Consider the following 20545-nt stretch of genomic DNA (forward strand, 5'->3'; position numbering starts at 1 on the left):
AGACAGAAGGAAAAAAGAGCATTTACAACTGTAAAGAGTTACCTGATAGGCTCTTCAGTCATTTCTGTTATGGAAAGCTATCACAGCCTATTAGATACAGACAGAGTGTTTGGTTATCGAAAACACTCTTACTCATTGTATTCTGTGGAGAATCTTCCATTAAGATTGAACTGTGACCTGAGGTATTTACAGTGGCTGTCTGGGTAGTGAGAACTTTTTCATCCTTTTATATACAGGTATTTTCCAAAGGTTCTGTAAAGAACATAGATTGTATATATTCTCTTTCCCTCCCTCTCTATCTAAATATAGTGTATATAATAAATATACAAATTCTCACTACCTGTGTCCTCACTGCTATCACAAATTCTTGCCTAAAATTGGCAATTGTGGAAGGTGATGGGAATATGGGGGGGGTTCATTATGTATTCTCTCTACTTTTCTGTAGGTTTGGAAATTTCATAATACAGGGTTTAAAAATGTAGTGCCTATTTACACAAAATCCTCTCTCAGGGTTTATACTGTAAAAGTTATAAAATGGTCCCAATTCTCTAGGAATATACAATTTAGGACATATGATGCTGATGCGGATTTACATACAGAAAATACACCAAGAATAACTGAATAGTGGATAAACAGAGAGAGAGTAAAAGTGAGTCTGTTTTTGCCACTCATTCATCTCATCATAGTTATCTCCTTTCTCCTCTTTCTACTTTGACCTCTCTCAAACTTTGACCACTCTCCCTTCCCCATCTGTTATCTGAGAACCAATAAGCCCTGCCAGTTTCCCCACTGTGGTTTCTCTCAGGGTCATCACTTTCCATTTTCACATCCACTAGTCATTTTATGCCTAGATGGCTGCAAAGACATCTTAGTTGTAATCCTTGATCTCTGGTCTCACTTGACTTAAAAATTCATCTTGAAGCCTGACGTCAAGTTCAACTTCCTAATAAAGAAGTTATAATTTCTCTATTTTAGGAATATAAGGCACACTCTTCTCATAGTCTTTCAACACAGCCCTCCTGCTCAGAGGCCATTCCTGTTATTGATCCCTCAGGAAACTCATCCATGCATTTTGCTGTCTCCTTGTCTTTGCTCACTCTTCTGCACCATCTTACACTTCCATAAATCTTTATTTATTATAAATACTTACATGAGTATTTACTGAATAGCTTCAAGATCTACTTCTTCCTCCATAACTGTCCTATTTGACCGTCCTCTGAATTACTTCAGTACGTATGAGTGTCATCTGACCCACAAAACCTTTGCGGGGATAAGTGATCTAGTCTCTCATTCAGGGTTCTCAACCCTGGCTGCATGTCAGAATTGCTGGAGAAGTTAACAAAAAATCCAGCCTAGGACAATTAAATCAGAATCTCTGGGGGTAAAGCATAGACATTAGGAAAAAAGATGTCTTTTATACCAGTTATTTTTATTTTATTTCTTATTTTTTTTAACATCTTTATTGGAGTATAATAGCTTTACAATGGTGTGTTAGTTTCTGCTTTATAACAAAGTGAATCAGTTATACATATACATATATCCCCATATCTCTTCCCTCCTGCGTCTCCCTCCCTCCCATCCTCCCTATCCCACCCCTCTAGGTGGTCACAAAGCACCGAGCTGATCTCCCTGTGCTATGAGGCTGCTTCCTACCAGCTATCTATTTTACATTTGGTGGTGTATATATGTCCATGCCACTCTCTCACTTTGTCCCAGCTTACCCTTCCCCCTCCCCGTGTCCTCAAGTCCATTCTCTAGTAGGTCTGCATCTTTATTCCCATCCTGCCCCTAGGTTCTTCATGAACATTTTTTTTTTCTCTTAGATTCCATATGTATGTGTTAGCATATGGTATTTGTTTTTCTCTTTCTGACTTACTTCACTCTGTATGACAGACTCTAGGTCCATCCACCTCACTACAAATAACTCAATTTCGTTTCTTTATATGGCTGAGTAATATTCCATTGTATATATGTGCCACATCTTCTTTATCCATTCATCAGTTGACAGACACTTAGGTTGCTTCCCTGTCCTGGCTATTGTAAATAGAGCTGCAATAAACATTGTGGTACATGACTCTTTTTGAATTATGGTTTTCTCAGGGTATATGCTCAGTAGTGGGACTGCTGGGTCGTAAGGTAGTTCTATTTTTAGTTTTTTAAGGAACCTCCATACTGTTCTCCATAGTGGCTGTATCAAGTTACATTCCCACCAACAGTGCAACAGGGTTCCCTTTTCTCCACACCCTCTCCAGCATTTATTGTTTCTAGATTTTTTGATGATGGCCATTCTGACCGGTGTGAGATGATATCTCATTGTAGTTTTGATTTGCATTTCTCTAATGAATAATGATGTTGAGCATTCTTTCATGTGTTTGTTGGCAATCTGTATATCTTCTTTGGAGAAGTGTCTGTTTAGGTCTTCTGCCAATTTTTGGATTGGGTTGTTTGTTGTTTTTGATATTGAGCTGCATGAGCTGCTGGTAAATTTTGGAGATTAATCCTCTGTCAGTTGCTTCATTTGCAAATATTTTCTCCCATTCTGTGGGTTGTCTTTTTGTCTTGTTTATGGTTTCCTTTGCTGTGAAAACCTTTTAGGTTTCATTAGGTCCCATTTGTTCATTTTTGTTTTTACTTCCATTTCTCTGGGAGGTGGGTCAGAAAGGATCTTGCTGTGATTTACATCATGGAGTGTTCTGCCTCTGTTTTCCTCTAAGAGTTTAATAGTGTCTGGCCTTACATTTAGGTCTTTAATCCATTTTGAGTTTATTTTTGTGTATGGTGTTAGGGAGTGTTCTAATTTCATTATTTTACATGTAGCTGTCCAGTTTTCCCAGCACCACTTATTGAAGAGGCTGTCTTTTCTCCACTGTATATGCTTGCCTCCTTTATCAAAGATAAGGTGACCATATGTGCGTGGGTTTCTCTCTGGGCTTTCTATCCTGTTCCATGGATCTATATTTCTGTTTTTGTGCCAGTACCATACCGTCTTGATTACTATAGCTTTGTAGCATAGTCTGACATCATAGAGCCTGATTCCTCTAGCTCCGTTTTTCTTTCTAAAGATTGCTTTGGCTATTCGGGGTCTTTTGTGTTTCCATACAAATTGTGAGATTTTTTGTTCTCGTTCTGTGAAAAATGCCAGTGGTAGTTTGATAGGGATTGCATTGAATCTGTAGATTGCTTTGGGTAATACAGTCATTTTCACAATGTTGATTCTTCCAATCCAAGAACATGGTATATCTCTCCATCTATTTGTATCATCTTTAATTTCTTTCATCAGTGTCTTATAGTTTTCTGCATACAGGTCTTTTGTCTCCTTAGGTAGGTTTATTCCTAGATATTTTATTCTTTTGGTTGCAATGGTAAATGGGAGTGTTTTCTTAATTTCACTTTCAGATTTTTCATCATTAGTGTATAGGAATGCAAGAGATTTCTGTGCATTAATTTTGTATCCTGCTACATTACCCAATTCATTGATTAGCTCTAGAAGTTTTCTGGTAGCATCTTTAGGATTCTCTATGTATAGCATCATGTCATCTGCAAACAGTGACAGCTTTACCTCTTCTTTTCCGATTTGGGTTCCTTTTATTTTTTTTTCTTCTCTGATTGCTGTGGCTAAAACTTCCAAAACTATGTTGAATAATAGTGGTGAGAGTGGGCAACCTTGTCTTATTCCTGATCTTAGTGGAAATGGTTTCAGTTTTTCACCATTGAGGATGATGTTGGCTGTGGGTTTGTCATATATGGCCTTTATTAGGTTGGGGTAAGCTCCCTCTATGCCTACTTTCTGGAGGGTTTTTACCATAAATGGGTGTTGAATTTTGTCAAAAGCTTTCTCTGCATCTATTGAGATGATCATATGGTTTTTCTCCATCAATTTGTTAATATGGTGTATCACGTTGATTGATTTACGTATATTGAAGAATCCTTGCATTCCTGGGATAAACCCCACTTGATCATAATGTATGATCCTTTTAATGTGCTGTTGGATTCTGTTTGCTAGTATTTTGTTGAGGATTTTTGCATCTATGTTCATCAGTGATTTTGGCCTCTAGTTTTCTTTCTTTGTGACATTTTTGTCTGGTTTTGGTATCAGAGTGATGGTGGCCTCGTAGAATGAGTTTGGGAGTGTTCCTCCCTCTGCTATATTTTGGAAGAGTTTGAGAAGGATAGGTGTTAGCTCTTCTCTAAATGTTTGATAGAATTTGCCTGTGAAGCCATCTTGTCCTGGGCTTTTGTTTGTTGGAAGATTTTTAATCACAGTTTCAATTTCAGTGCTTGTGATTGGTCTGTTCATATTTTCTATTTCTTTCTGGTTCACTCTCGGAAGGTTGTGCTTTTGTAAGAATTTGTCCATTTCTTCCAGGTTGTCCATTTTATTGGCATAGAGTTGCTTGTAGTAATCTCTCATGATCCTTTGTATTTCTGCAGTGTCAGTTGTTACTTCTCCTTTTTCATTTCTAATTCTATTGATTTGAGTCTTCTCCCTTTTCTTCTTGATGAGTCTGGCTAGTGGTTTATCAATTTTGTTTATCTTCTCAAAGAACCAGCTTTTAGTTTTATTGATCTTTGCTATCGTTTCCTTCATTTCTTTTTCATTTATTTCTGATCTGATCCTTATGATTTCTTTCCTTCTGCTAACTTTGGGGTTTTTTTGTTCTTCTTTCTCTAATTGCTTTAGGTGTAAGGTTAGGTTGTTTATTTGAGATGTTTCTTGTTTCTTAACGTAGGATTGTATTGCTATAAACTTCCCCCTTAGAACTGCTTTTCTGCATCCCATAGGTTTTGGGTTGTTGTGTTTTCACTGTCATTTGTTTCTAGGTATTTTTTGATTTCCTCTTTGATTTCTTCAGTGATCTCTTGGTTATTAAGTAGTGTATTGTTTAGCTTCCATCTGTTTGTATTTTTTACAGATTTTTTCCTGTAATTGATATCTAGTCTCACAGCGTAGTGGTCGGAGGAGATACTTGATACGATTTCAATTTTCTTACATTTACCAAGGCTTGATTTGTGACCCAAGATAAGATCTATCCTGGGGAATGTTCCATGGGCACTTGAGAAGAAAGTGTATTCTGTTGTTTTTGGCTGGAATGTCCTATAAATATCAATTAAGTCCATCTTGTTTAATGTATCATTTAAAACTTGTGTTTCCTTATTTATTTTCATTTTGGATGATCTGTCCATTGGTGAAAGTGGGGTGTTAAAGTCCCCTACTATGATTGTGTTACTGTCGATTTCCCCTTTTACGGCTGTTTAGCATTTGCCTTATGTGTTGAGGTGCTCCTATGTTGGGCACATAAATATTTACAATTGTTATATCTTCTTCTTGGATTGATCCCTCGATCATTATGTAGTGTCCTTCTTTGTCTCTTGTAATAGTCTTTGTTTTAAAGTCTATTTTGTCTGATATGAGAATTGCTACTCCAGCTTTCTTTGATTTCCGTTTGCATGGAGTATCTTTTTCCATCCCCTCACTTTCAGTCTGTATGTGTCCCTAGGTCTGAAGTGGGTCTCTTGTAGACAGCATATATACGGGTCTTGTTTTTGTTTCCATTCAGCCAGTCTACGTCTTTTGGTTGGAGCATTTAATCCATTTACAGTTAAGGTAATTATCAATATGTATGTTCCTATTACCATTTTCTTAATTGTTTTGGGTTTCTTATTGTAGGTCTTTTCCTTCTTTTGTGTTTCCTGCCTAGAGAAGTTCCTTTAGCATTTGTTGTAAAGCTGGTTTGGTGGTGCTGAATTCTCTTAGCTTTTGCTTGTCTGTAAAGGTTTTAATTTCTCCTTCGAATCTGAATGAGATCCTTGCTTGGTAGAGTAATCTTCGTTGTAGGTTTTTCCTCTTCATCACTTTAAATATATCCTGCCACTCCCTTCTGGCTTGGAGTTTCTGCTGTAAGATCAGCTGTTAACCTTATGGGGATTCCCTTGTATGTTATTTGTTGTTTTTCCCTTGCTGCTTTTAATATTTTTTCTTTGTATTTAATTTTTGATAGTTTAATATGTGTCTTGGCGTGTTTCCCCTTGGATTTATCCTGAATGGGACTCTCTGTGCTTCCTGGACTTGATTGATTATTTGCTTTCCCATATTAGGGAAGTTTTCAACTATAATCTCTTCAAATATTTTCTCAGTCCCTTTCTTTTTCTCTTCTTCTTCTGGGACCCCTATAATTCGAATGTTGGTGCGTTTAATGTTGTCCCAGAGGTCTCTGAGACTGTCCTCAATTGTCTTCATTTTTTTTTCTTTATTCTTCTCTGCAGTAGTTATTTCCACTATTTTATCTTCCAGGTCACTTATCCGTTCTTCTGCCTCTGTTATTCTGCTATTGATCCCTTCTAGAGAATTTTAAATTTCATTTATTGTGTTGTTCATCACTGTTTGTTTGCTCTTTAGTTCTTCTAGGTCCTTGTTAAACGTTTCTTGTATTTTCTCCATTCTATTTCCAAGATTTTGGATCATCTTTAGTATCATTACTCTGAACTCTTTTTCATGTAGACTGCCTATTTCCTCTTCATTTGTTAGGTCTGGTGGGCTTTTACCTTGCTCCTTTATGTGCTGTGTGTTTCTCTGTCTTCTCATTTTGCTTAACTTACTGTGTTTGGGGTCTCCTTTTCGCAGGCTGCAGGTTCGTAGTTCCCATTGTTTTTGGTGTCTGCCCCCAGTGGTAAGGTTTGTTGAGTGGGTTGTGTAGGCTTCCTGTTGGAGGCGACCAGTGCCTGTGGTCTGGTCAATGAGGCTGGATCTTGTCTTTCTTGTGGGCAGGTCCACGTCTAGTGGTGTGTTTTGGGGTGTCTGTGGCCTTATTATGATTTTAGGCAGCCTCTCTGCTCATGGGTGGGGTTGTGTTCCTGTCTTGCTAGTTGTTTGGCATAGGGTGTCCAGCACTGGAGCTTGCTGGTCGTTGAGTGGAGCTGGGGCTTGGCGTTGAGATGGAGATCTCTGGGAGATTTTCGCCGTTTGATATTACGTGGAGCTGGGAGGTCTCTTGTGTACCAATGCCCTGAACTTGGGTCTCCCACCTCAGAGGCACAGCCCTGACACCTGGCTGGAGAACCAAGAGCCTGTCATCCACACGGCTCAGAATAAAAGGGAGAAAAAAAAGAAAGAAAGAAAGAGGAAGATAAAATAAAATAAAATAAAATAATGTTATTAAATTAAAAAATAAAAAATTAAAAATTTTTTTAAAAAGTAATTAAAAAAAAGAAAGAAGAGAGCAACCAAACCAAAAAACAAATCCACCAATGATAACAAGCGCTAAAAACTATACTAAAAAAACAAAAAAGAAAAAAAGAAGAAAAAAAAACCCTTGAGAGAACCCTACGACAAATGGTAAAAGCAAAGCTATACAGACAAAATCACAGACAGAAGCATACACATACACACTCACAAAAAGAGAAAAAGGGAAAAAATATATATATATTGTTGCTCCCAAAGTCCACCTCCTCAATTTGGGATGATTTGTTGTCTATTCAGGTATTCCACAGATGCAGGGTACATCAAGTTGATTATGGAGATTTAATCCGCTGCTTCTGAGGCTGCTGGGAGGGATTTCCCTTTCTCTTTTTTGTTCGCATAGCTCCTGGGGTTCAGCCCCGCCTCTGCGTGTAGGTCGCCTGAGGGCGTCTGTTCTTCGCTCAGACAGGATGGGGTTAAAGGAGCAGCTGATTTGGGGGCTCTGGCTCACTCAGGCCGGTGGGAGGGAGGGGTACAGATGCGGGGTGAGCCTGCGGCAGCAGAGGCCAGCATGATGTTGCACCAGCCTGAGGCGTGCCGTGTGTTCTCCCAGGGAAGTTGTCCCTGGATCATGGGACCCTGGAAGTGGCGGCTGCACAGGCTCCCGGGGGGGGGAGGTGTGGATAGTGACCTGTGCTTGCACACAGGCTTCTTGGTGGCTGCAGCAGCAGCCTTAGCGTCTCAGGCCCATCTCTAGTGTCCGCGCTGATAGCCGCGGCTCGCGCCCGTCTCTGGAGCTTGTTTAGGCGGCACTCTTAATCCCGTCTGCCAACGCACCAGGAAACAAAGAGGGAAGAAAAAGTCTCTTGCCTCTTCGGCAGTTCCAGACCTTTTCCCGGACTCCCTCCCGGCTAGCTGTGGTGCAGTAGCCCCCTTCAGGTTGTGTTCATGCAGCCAACCCCAGTCCTCTCCCTGGGATCCGACCTCCGAAGCCCGAGCCTCAGCTCCCAGCCCCCGCCCTCCCCGGCGGGTGAGCAGAGAAGCCTCTCGGGCTGGTGAGTGCTGGTCGGCACCGATCCTCTGTGTGGGAATCTCTCTGCTTTGTCCTCCGCACCCCGTTGCTGCTCTCTCCTCCGTGGCTCCGAAGCTTCCCCCCTCCGCCACCCGCAGTCTCCGCCCATGAAGGGGCTCCCTGGTGTGTAGAAACCTTTCCTCTTTCACAGCTCCCTCCCACTGGTGCAGGTCCTGTCCCTATTCTTTTGTCTCTGTTTTTTTTGCCCTACCCAGGTATGTGGGGAGTTTCTTGCCTTTTGGGAGGTCTGAGGTCTTCTGCTAGCGTTCAGTAGGTGTTCTGTAGGAGTTGTTCCACATGTGGATGTATTTCTGATGTATTTGTGGGGAGGAAGGTGATCTCCACGTCTTACTCTTCCGCCATCTTCTCTCCTTCTTTTCTATATCAGTTATTTTTTAAATGTCCCAACTGATTCTAACATATAGGAAGTTGAGAACCACTCACCTGAATAACAGGTTTCTTGATTTGTAAGTACTATTCATTCATTTGGTCAATAGCTATGGGTATCTATTATAAAGGTAGAAAACAGGCAGCCCTGGCATATTTTGTCTTTGGCCCACAGAGTGTTTTCAAAAAATTTTAGAGTTTAGACAATACTTTAAAATTGGGAGACTTATCGTAAACATTGGGATACCAAGGTCCTCTTGACAAGAATGAAAGATCTGGCAAGCCTGGGCCTGTGTTCTTGCAAGACAAAAGTTGGCTAGAACTGAACTGCAGGTGCCCCTTCTAGACTGAAAAGGAGAATCCACTTTGCTATAGTTCTCACCACTCCCTATAGCTCTCTCACAGAGGCTGAGTGTCAATTGCCATGTATTGTATCATTTGCATAGCTGTTAGTATTACTGTGTTAATACTAGAGAACAACTTCTTTGAAGCACTATCTCACGCCTCTCCCCTAACCGCCCCCCTCCACTCCCAATAGGGCTCACTGTAGAAGTAGAAAATGTTTCTCTGGGTCAAATATCCAGGCATCCAGCCCTCTCTACTCATTTATGTTTTCTGACTGGCTTCTGTGGTAATATGAGTTTGCAGCCCCTGTCCTAATATATGGCAAGCACTGTGTTAGATGCTAGGGATATAGAAGAATGAGGTTCAGTGCCATTTTGGAGGAAGTCACGCTTAATTGGGGAATGCAGACATATTAATTAAAAAGTACTGCAAAAAAAAAAAAAAAAAGAAAGAAAAAAAAAGCCATCAAAAGAGGAAAACAATTCTTGTTAGAATAGAAGATGTGGCATTTGAGTTGGATCTAGAAAGATGAATTGGGAGTTTTTTCCTGGCAGAAAGGCAAAGAAGCCATTTTAGGCCAACAAAACAGCAATCCCAAAATACAAACATATGAAAGCCCAGAGAGTGGTCAGAAATTAACACATGGGAAATGAGAGAAAGGGTCTGGAGATGAAACTGTGGAGTAAGTGTGGAATAGAGGAGGTTGGCTTTGTGTGAGTTCCCAAGGGTTTTTTCATTTTGTCTTTAACATAGTGGGAAAGGCATTAAAAGTCTTTAATCAAAGAGTGACACGATCACATTTCTATTTCTATTATCAGAAAGAGAAATCTGACAGCAATGTGAAGATTAACTGGGAGGGTGAGGTGAGTGACAGTGGGGACCTGAACAATGAAAGTAGCAATAGGTTCAGATTTGAGAGACGTTTGGGAGGTATAACTGGCAGGGCGTGGAAGCATATAGGAAAAGGAGAGAAAGAACCCAGGATGTTTGACTTATCGTGTAAAAATCGAGAAGATATTTTAGTTGCTAGAAGAGAAATTTAAAATAATGACTTATCACTGACTTGAGTTGATGTTAAAGTGACTTAATATTTAACCTCAAGCTATAAAGCATCGTCACAAGGCTGTTCCACCCCCTCCACCCCCCCACCCCTTTTTGGTCTTACAAATAAACATGCTTATAATTTAGATACTTGAGTACATACCTGATTCTGCTGAACTTAGAGGATGACCTCCAAATTTTATTTCAGTTTGGCAGAGTTTAGTCATGTTTAGCAGCTGTGTGACTTGTGGAACATCTGTCGTGAGTTGGCAGCTTCGTGGAATGATGTCTGTAGGTTCATCTGTTGGAAAGGGAACACCATATCCAGTTGGAAATAAAGACTACCATTCATTCTCCAAATGTAAGCCATTTCTGCCAAATGGACATATCTTATAAATGAAACTGATTAAATTAAAACATTTTAGAGTGTAACTCTGGATGAGTTACTCAACCTTACAGGCTTGGTTTTCTCATCTGTAAAATGAGCATGATAATTTTAATGTTCACTTTCTAGGACTGTAGAAAGGATTAAATGAGATAGAGTACTTAACATATGGAACAGGTTCAGAGACTTCTGCAATAAATGAGAGCACTGACTGGAAACATTTTATATTTGTTTTTTAATACTAGAGTGGTACTCGAAAGAAGAACTAGCTAGGTATGCTCCAAGAAAGGTTTCTGGGAGTACACTGGCTCATTTATACAAGATCGATAAGTACAATGACATTACCAAATAAGCACCTAGAGCCATTATATGAGTCAATTTTTAAACTTTTTATTTTGAAATAATTTTAGACTTACAGAAAAGTTACAAAAATGGTACAGAGTTCCAATATACCCTTTACCCAGCTTCCCCTAATGTTAACATCCTACCTTCAAATACTTTCAAAGAAAAAAATAGTTTAATTAAAATAGTATTTTCATTATTATAGTTTGTATTTCCAATGAGATTTAATATTGTTCATATATGTTTGTTTATATGGATATTTAAGTTTTCATTATAGTAGATTTTCTATTCATGTTCTTAACCCATTTTACTTTTAGAGCATTTTAAAAAGTTATTTATATGATCTATTTTGTGGCAAAGATATTAAGCTCTGTCATATGTAGCAAGTAGGAATTAAGTTGCTATTAGCATTCCAAAAAGCAATTTTATTGTGTGCATCAAAAGCCTTAAAAATGTCCATGGCATTTTACTCAGTAATTTCACTTTATGAATCTATTCTAAAGTAAGCAAATCAGAAACTCAGATGAAGATCTATGTAAATAAGTGTTTATAATTTCTGAAAAATGAAGCAACTGGAATTTTCAGTAAAGAGTCACAGAAAATTGTATTTATGAAGATAGCTTGATGATATGGGAAAGGCTCAAGATAGGAAGTTAAATGAAAGTAACGTATCCAAAACTCTATCTCAACTTAACGATTTTAGAAAATTGTTAAATAAAATGTATGAATGGCAAAAGGACTAGAAGGAAATATACCAAAATGTAAAATAACTTTTCACGATTAGCTTAAGCATAGTTTTTATTTTCTTCTTAGAATAATTTGTGTTTAATTTTTATTAGGAAAGAGTTTCTATTTTTAGAATCTAGTGGAAAAATTTGGTGTGTGTATATGTGAATGTGAGTAGTAAGAAAAATTCAACCAAATTCATCCCTCAAAAACATCCTTAGGTATGTATAAACTCTAACCATGTATATAAAGGCAAATGATGTTAGGTTTTTGTACATCCAAGCCATGGCAATTCCCTAATTAGATCTTAATGTCCTAATCTTGAAAAGGAAAATGAATCATTTAGCTAAAAACTTAAATGCTTATCAGCAGTGTCATGGTTTCTAAGTATCCTAATGCTCCAGTAATTACAAATGCCACTGGGTTTACAAATCTTAGTTTTCAGGTATTCTTTGTCCATTCATTTCTTATTTGTCATCGACATTTAGTAAAGTAATTGAGTAAATGAATTCTCAAAATAGAAAACTTTTGGAAAATAAGTAGACTAACTCCAGATGTATACCTGACATGTCATTTCAGACTTCTCTGAGGCAGAAAAAGATAATTTCCACATCAATGCCAATATTGATAAACTAAGATTTTATATTAATAGAGGAAGAGAATTCTGTGGGCTAATAAGATTCTGAATCCTATGAAGAGAAATCATGGAAATTTTAGCTCATAGGGCTTGTGTGGATATATAATGCCATACAAAGTTTTAACTGTATCCAAAAGAAAAGCTGAGTTTCCAACTAACAAGGGACAGACAGCAAATTCTGGTAACCAAAACTCCATAAGCTTTTATGAAAGATAGAACAAGGCAGAGATTATTACAAAACTCTAATCTGAATCCTACAGGAACGTGGTTGACATGCAAATCAGATTTCACATTAAAAGCCTCAAATCCCCTTTGCAACGTTTTTCCTTTCTCTGTATCTACTCTCTCTTTGCTCTCAGAACGTCTCACTATCTATTGGATTATTCATTGAGGAAAACTGTGGGCAGTATAAAACCTGCAATAAAAGAAGAAATTCATGAAAAAAAACTACTGATTTACTATTTTAAAATACAGCCTAATCATTCAGCAACTACTGACTGTCAAACTTTGAGACTTTGTGGAGAAAGTCTCATTTGTGAGAAAGAGGAAAGGGGCCTTAGTTTCATTTTTGCGATCCCAAACTATGAAGGAGCTTTAAACCTGGTAGTTGGATGTTCTGATAGACCTAAATAGAACTTAACTCATCTCCCCACTAAACAACCCCCTTCTCCCGGCCCAATTACCAGGTTATGTTATTTTATTTTTTAAGCATTTACAGCTTAATTTAAAAATAAGGATTAATTCTGAAAACAGCATAGATCCTACATAAAAATTAAATCGTGCTGAACTGTGAGTATTAGAGGGCATGGTCTGCCTGTATCATTCATTTACTCATTTTATCATTCAGTAAATACTTATTGAGCCTCTACTATGTGCCAAGCACTCATCTAGTGGCTGGGAATGCAGTGGTGAGCCAGAGTGACTCTGTGTCGGCCTTACTGAAGCTTATACCTAGCAGAGAATATGAAACAAGTTATACCACAAATATTTAAATTACAATTGTGTTAAGTGCTCTGAAAGAAAAGTTCAAGATGTTATAAAAGAAGCAATGGGGGAATCCAACATCACAGGGTTTTAGGGAAAGAGACATTTAAGCTGAGTCATAAAGGATAAGTAGTTATTCAGGTAGAGGAAACAGCATTTGAAGACTCTGAAGGCAGAAAGACTTTGGAGCATTCTAGGAAGTGGAAGAAAGATAGTTCTGCCAAACAGAATAGTGAGAGAATCCCAATGATATCTTTACTACAACACCTGGTTCAAAGGGGGTGCTTAATAAATGGTCATGAACAAAAGCCCCTTTTAAACAGCCAACCTAGATTAAATGCAGCTGTCCAGTCTTGCATTTTTCTTCTCTGATTGTTCTTTGTTCAGCTATATCCTGAAAAGTACTGCATGCACATTTTATTTGGATAGCACATCTTTCTCCCCAGAGGGCAAATAACAAATCAAGCTGGCAATCAGATACTAAGGGACCAAGGCCTGTCTACCTTGTTCTTTCAGACAAGTTCTATCTTCGGGAAGGAACTGTGTATGGAAACGTGCAGACTGCTTGATTAACATCTGAAAAATGATACAATCGAATTTAAACTGCTTTTGCTAACACATCTGAAAGAACATAATGTTGGCTGGAATGGTTAGTTCAGAATGGCAATGGTACATGAAGGAGAAAGCTATGAGAAAGCTGACAGATTTGCTCATGTAGCATCCAAACACAACCAGATGGTAGTTTTTGTTGATGTCTTTGCTCCCAGTATGAGATAGTATATTATTGCAATGTTTGAGTGACTTTTTAACCCTGTTCTCCTTTCTTTGGCCATAAAGTCATAATAAAATGAACCATTCTATAGATGTTTAATACCCTTGATGAAGATCTTAACTAGCTTTAAAAATTAAGTCCTCAATTTAAATACATATATACAGCACTTTATGCATTAAAAACCATCATCCCCATTTTACTGGGGGGAAATGCCTTACAAAATAGTGAGATTTATAGACCTGTTTCCACTTAAGGCTACTCATAATTCATTGCAGTTTAACTAAGTACCAAATTTGTAATAGTTCACTGATCCTGGACTCAGCTATATTCATCTTACCTATCTGCAGTGCCTAGCACAGTGCCTTACTTATATCAAATCTCACCTCTCTGAAACACCAGTGAGAGCCAAGCAGAAAACATAAAAGTTTCTAACTGCCAGGATATTTGTTTTTGTTTGGGCTGCTATAACAGAATACTGCAGACTGAGTGGCTTATAAATAACACATTTATTTCTCATAGTTCTAGGGGCCGAGAAGCCCAAGATCAAGGCACCAGCAGACCTGATGTCTGATGAGGGTCCTATTCCTGGCTCCTAGATGGCTTCCTGCTAAAACCTCACCTGGTGGAAAGGGAGAGGGAGCTTTCTGGGATCTCTTTTATTAGGGCACATATAAATTCTAGGGGGACACATTTAATCTATAACAATTTTGGTACAAAGTTGGTTCATTTTTTGCTTGTTCATTCATTCACTTAGCATATAACTATCAGATTTTCTCTGGGCCTGGCATGGATTCAAATCCCTGCTTTATGGAGTTTACTGTGTAAGTGCGGAAAGATTTTTAAGAAGCAGTATATCATTGTGGTTAAAAGCACAGGTTCTGGAGCAAGGCATCTTGGGTTCACATTCTGGCTCTACCAAGTGGTTGGGTGATCCTAGCATTGTAATTTACCTTGCTGTGCCCTGCTCTCCTTATCTGTGAAACATGGATATAAAAATAACACTTTCCTCATAGGGTTACTGTGACGATTAAATGAGCTTAATGTATACAAGAGGATAAGAATAGTGCCTGGTACATAGCAAGTGCTATATAAATGTTTACTATTAATAATAGACAAATACTTATGTAAATTATTTCATTACAATGGTGACAAAACCAGCACATCTTAGTATGTGTGTTTTTGTTTTGTTTTTAATAATAAAAGGTTTTGATGTTTAAAGGAACTACACAAAAACTTGGCTATCTTGAATGAATCACTCCATTGAAGCTTTTTTTAAAAAAATGAGGAGAAATTCATTTTAACATAAAATTAAGCATTTTAAGATAAAAGATTCAGTGGCATATAGTATACTTACAATGTACTTACCCATTAACCCATATCTCCCCATTCTCTCTGGTCCCCAGTCCGTGGCAGCCACAAATCTACAATCTTGTCTCTATGGATTTATCTATTCTGGATATTTCATATAAATGGAATCAAACAATACGTGTCCTTTTGTGTCTGTGTGAATAGTACTTACCAAATTTTGTTAAACCATTCATCCACTGATGGACATGTGGGCTGTTTCCACATTTTGGTTATCATAGATAATGCTGTTATAAACATGCATGTACATGTTTTCCATTTTGTGGGGTATATACTTAGGAGTGGAATTGCAGGGTCAAATGGCAATTCTGTGTTTAACTTTTTAAGGAACTGCCAAAATGTTTTCCACACTGGGACAACAGTTCTGCATTCCCATCAGCAATGTATGAAGGTTCCAATTTCTCTCCACACTTGCTAACACTTACTTTCCATTAAAAAATTATAGCCGTCTTAGTGGGTGTAAAGTGGTAACTCACTGTGGTTTTAATTTGTATTTCCCTAATGACCAATGATGTTTAGCATCTTATGTTTGTTGCCTGACATTTGTATTATCTTCTTTTGTATATCTCTTTCGGAGATATATTTAAGTCTTTTGACCATGTTAAAAAATTGGGTTGTCATTTTGTTGTTGTGTTATATATTCCAGATACTAGAATACATCAGAATATATATATACACTCTATTTAAGAAGCAGAATATATATTCTATCAGATATATGATTTACAAATATTTTCTCCCATTCTGTAGGCTGTCTTTTCACTTTCTTGATAATGTCATTTGATACACAAAATTTTTAATTTTGATAAAGTATAATTTATCTATTTTGAAAATTTTGTTGCTATGCTTTTGGTATCATATCTAAGAATCTATTGTCAAAACCAAGGTCATGAAGATTTATCTCTATTTTTTTCCAAGACTTTAATGGTTTAACCTCTTACATTTAAGTCACTGATCCATTTTGAGTCAATTTTTATATATTGTGTGAAGTAGGGTTCCAACTTCATTCTTTTGGACGTGGATACGTAACTGTCCCAGAACCGTTTGTTGAAGAGACTATTCTCTCCCCATTGAATGCTCTTGGCATCCTTGTCAAAATCAGATGTATAAATTTATTTCTGGACTTAACTCTGTTCCATTGGTCTATATGTCAGTCCTAACAGCAAACTCCTTTGATTTCTGTAACACTGAGGTAAGTTTTTTTTTTTTTTTTTTTTTTTAATTAATTAATTAATTTATTTATTTATGGCTGTGTTGGGTCTTCGTTTCTGTGCGAGGGCTTTCTCTAGTTGCGGCAAGCGGGGGCCACTCTTCATCGCGGTGCGCTGGCCTCTCACTGTCGTGGCCTCTCTTGTTGCAGAGCACAGGCTCCAGACGCGCAGGCTCAGTAATTTGTGGCTCACGGGCCTAGTTACTCCTTGGTATGTGGGATCTTCCCAGACCAGGGCTCGAACCCATGTCCCCTGCAGTAGCAGGCAGATTCTCAACCACTGTGCCACCAGGGAAGCCCCCTGAGGTAAGTTTTGAAATTGAGAAGTGTGACTCCTCCAACTTTTTTCTTCTTTTTCAAGAATTTTTGGGTATTCAGGTCCTCTTGCAATGCCATATGAGTTTGAGGATTAGTTTTTCCATTTCTGCAAAAAAGGCCATTGAAATGTTGAGAGAGATTGAATTTAATCTCTAGATCTTTTTAGGTAATATTGAAAATCTTAACAATATCATGTCTTCCAATGCATGAATGTGTGATATCTTTCCATTTATGTAGGTCTTCTTTAATTTCTTTTAGCAATGTTTCATAGTTTTCAGTGTACAAGTCCTTACGTCCTTGATTAAATTTATTCCTAGGTATTTAATTATTTGGATGGTATTGTAAAATGAAATTGTTGTCCTTAGAAGTTTTGAGAAATAATGTTTTATTATAAATAATATTCATATTACTTAATTATAAAATATGTATTTCAATCAGAATAATTGAGTCTTGATATACAGATATTCATGACCCATTTCTGTGGGATCTACTGTTGGCTGCTGGGCACCTCTGCTATGCTGAGATCTTATCCCCTTTACTTCCCCTGGGGTGGTTTGCTAGGCAAGGGTATTTTGAGTTCAGCTCCTCTTTGGGAAGGAGTGGGAATGTAGCCTTAAACTGACAAGATTCGGATATGATGTGCACTCACCTGACCTGGAGGTGAGCAAAGAGGTGGGAAAAAAACTCAAGAATGTTAATTATTTAAAACACTAAATCATTGCACTTATTGTGGAAGGTAAACTTGTGTAGCACTGAGGAAAGGACAGTCAGAGGCTTGGCGTCGAGTTCCACCTTCTGTACCCTCGGCCAAGATGCCTCATTTCCATGGGCCTTGTTTTCCTTATCTGTATAATTAAGACATTGGATTAGATAATCTCTAGGGCCTTTTCCTGATCAATGAGTCTATCAAGGCAAGACATCAGAGGATCTCTAGGGCCCTTTCCTGATCAATGAGTCTACCAAGGAAAGACAACAGTATTTCTAATTTTTTCTGTGGCCTCTGAACGGATGATTTTCTTCACATTGTTAGACACCCAATAAAGGTTTATTGTATAGAGATAGTAAATGAATGGATAATTGAACAAACAATTAGCTAGCCTTTACTTCATTAATTCATCAAACATTTATGACAGGTTACTGGTGCCAGCTCATGTGCTAGAGATAAAAATGTGGAGATCCAAAAAAAAAAAACAGTGGAGATCTAGTCTATGCCCTCAAAGTGCTCTCAGTCTTAAATCATAGTTTTAATTCTTCTCTTCTTGCATTTCTAAACACAGAACACATACTCCCCAGTCCTGATCTTTTAGAGAGAACAATGAACTGGGCAGACTGGGGAGTCAGGAGATGTGTAAAACTGTCATTGGCATAGCATCAGTTCGTGCTTAATGGGTCATCACTTGTTCTCTTCTCTCATCTCTTCTCTTTTCTCTCCCTTGTCTTTCTCTTATCTATCTACACATATATTGTGTTTTTTAAAAAATGCAGAATGATACAAGTTAATCAATAATTCAGTCATGCAAATGCCAGTCCATGTCCCCTTGGGAACCATAAAAGTAATAAACTAAATTGAGTTAGCATGCTTTACTACTTGTCCAGCGAAAGTCATTCCTCTGGGCAACTAAAAAACTGGTTAATTGTCATTTTAGGGTTCCAATAACTCACTTTCTATTATATCCCACTGTGTAACAGAGAACAGCAAGGGAATTAGGCAACATTTCCTAGCTCCGGTGAGTTTGAGAGGTCCTAGAGTGAAATGGTAGCAGTTTAAATAAGCCAAGGACCACACAGTACTGAGCTTAAGTACGCATTTAATATAATATTTTAAAACTGAACCTGAGAATGGAATGTAAGAAACACATAAAAAAGTTTCCTTGGATAAAAGTCTCAACACTATGACTGACTAATCTGTTTCTGCAGAATAGAATGACTCCTCTCTTTCAGTAAGAAAGACAAAGGGACATTCATCACTTATTGTAACACAGATACCCTCAACACAGCCAGTTACCAAATCCTCTAGTTCTTATTACGTGGCATCGCTTGTATATTTCCTTTTAAAATTTTCCCTCTTTTCTATCCTTCCATGAGAGGCAGTGTGCTGTAGTAATTAAGAGTATAAATTCTGGAGTCCGACTGCCAGGGTTTAAATCCTGCCTCTACTACTTAGCAGTTATGTGACACTGGGCACACATCCTGACCTCTCTGTGCCTCAGTTTCCCTATCTATAAAATGGGGATAGTAGTACTATCCGTCTTGTAGAGTTGTTATAAACATTAATGTAATCTAAGTTCATATATGTAAAGTGCTTATAACAGCCACTGCTTCTATCATCATCATCATCACGATTATTACTTCTGCTGCCAACCTCCTTGACCAGGGACACTCAGTTTGCCCCATACTGTATAATCCTTTGTCCTTTTTTATCTAACTGTCTTCAGAATGAACTCTTAAATTGTTAACTTTTCTAGTGTCTATAATTACACAGTGAACTCTGAGGACAGGAGCCTGTTCTACATTTTTATGTCACCCAAAGTATGAAGCCTAATAATGCAATATTATATTACACCATACCTCCCACCTCTGCCATGTACCATACTGAACTCCCCGTTCCTTGAACACATCGGATCCTTTCATAATGCTAGGCCTTTATACATATATGCTCTTTCCTCTGCCTGAAATGCTTTATCTTCTCATTGTCCACTTTCATAACCTGGAAAATTTTTGTTTTTATTTTAGCAGGCAGCTTGGAAAGTTTATTCCTCTAGGTAACTATAGACCAGACACTGGTATATAGATAGATACTGATCCACGAAGTCATATTCACTGGTCTGTGGTGAAAATGTGAGCCTTTATTCTGAAATTTAGAACTTCTCACGTGTGTATGTGTAAATGTCCTTGCATTTAGTGAAACAATCAGAATAACTGTAGCTTTTCTTATTTGTTTGCCTGTTTTAATGCACTGATTTGGCAAATTCAAAAGTTGTCATCACTGTGCTAAGTCCTCAAGTTTTTCTTAACCTGACAGATCTGTGAAATCCAAGCGCCCCACCAAGTGGCTCTCTCCAGTAAATGGTCAGTGCTCCAGCCTCTTCCCTCACTGTCTGTCAAGCCCCTTAGACAAATTTCCACCAGGTTCTATAAATTACACATACATGTAAGTTTCCCTGTGAGACCCTGAGCTCCTTGAAGCAGGGGCTGTGCTCATCCCAGTGCCTGATGTGTAGAAGGCAGACAAATGTTTAGCATCTACACACTATATTATAGTTTATGTCTTTTCATATATATTTTGTATTTGATTGTATCTTTACCACAACCTTATAGCAATTATTGAGCAAACAAAGCACAGAGATATTCAAAACTCAAACAAAACCACAAACTTAGTACATGATCAAAGCAATAGACTGTGGAAATATTAATCGAAATCTTTAGGCTCTACAATATCAATTTAATTTCTCCAAGATGTACTTGATTTACATACATTATACTTTCACTGAGACTATAATAATAATATTTATATAACAAGGGAACAATTATTATCCTCATTTTACTAATGAGGGAACTGAAGCACAGAGATAGGGTCAGTATTTGCACAAGGTTAAATACTGGCAGCTAAATGGGGTTATACTCCACAGTACCCTGAAGCACAGCATACTTCCCCAAGTCTGTTCAGAGCCTTTCAGGTGATCTGAGATGCCACATTCATAAGGCTTCTTTTCAGGCCTTCTGAAAACATGAAAGAAATTACGCCAATTCTTGTTCTTTGGAAATATTTATAGATTATCCATTCACT

General features: G+C 37.9%; 1 protein-coding gene and 1 long non-coding RNA gene across 20 annotated transcripts in view; one reads left to right on the top strand and one right to left on the bottom strand.

Annotated features, from left to right (window-relative positions):
- LOC309637552 overlaps positions 1-20545 on the top strand; it is a 398176-nt gene that overhangs the window by 366949 nt on the left and 10682 nt on the right. The window lies entirely within an intron of this gene.
- CFAP20DC (CFAP20 domain containing) overlaps positions 1-20545 on the bottom strand; it is a 303119-nt gene that overhangs the window by 151017 nt on the left and 131557 nt on the right. For all 19 annotated transcript variants that reach the window (XR_014250542.1, XR_014250543.1, XR_014250544.1 and 16 more), the window contains one exon: positions 10186-10323. Coding sequence is in view for 16 of the 19 variants with exons in the window: in XM_082412150.1 (XP_082268276.1) it covers positions 10186-10323 (138 nt within the window). In the remaining 3 variants the exon portion in view is untranslated. The remainder of the gene's footprint in view (positions 1-10185; positions 10324-20545) is intronic.

Source organism: Balaenoptera physalus, assembly GCF_965194825.1.
Source record: "Balaenoptera physalus genome assembly, chromosome: 11".
NCBI lineage: Eukaryota > Metazoa > Chordata > Mammalia > Artiodactyla > Balaenopteridae > Balaenoptera > Balaenoptera physalus.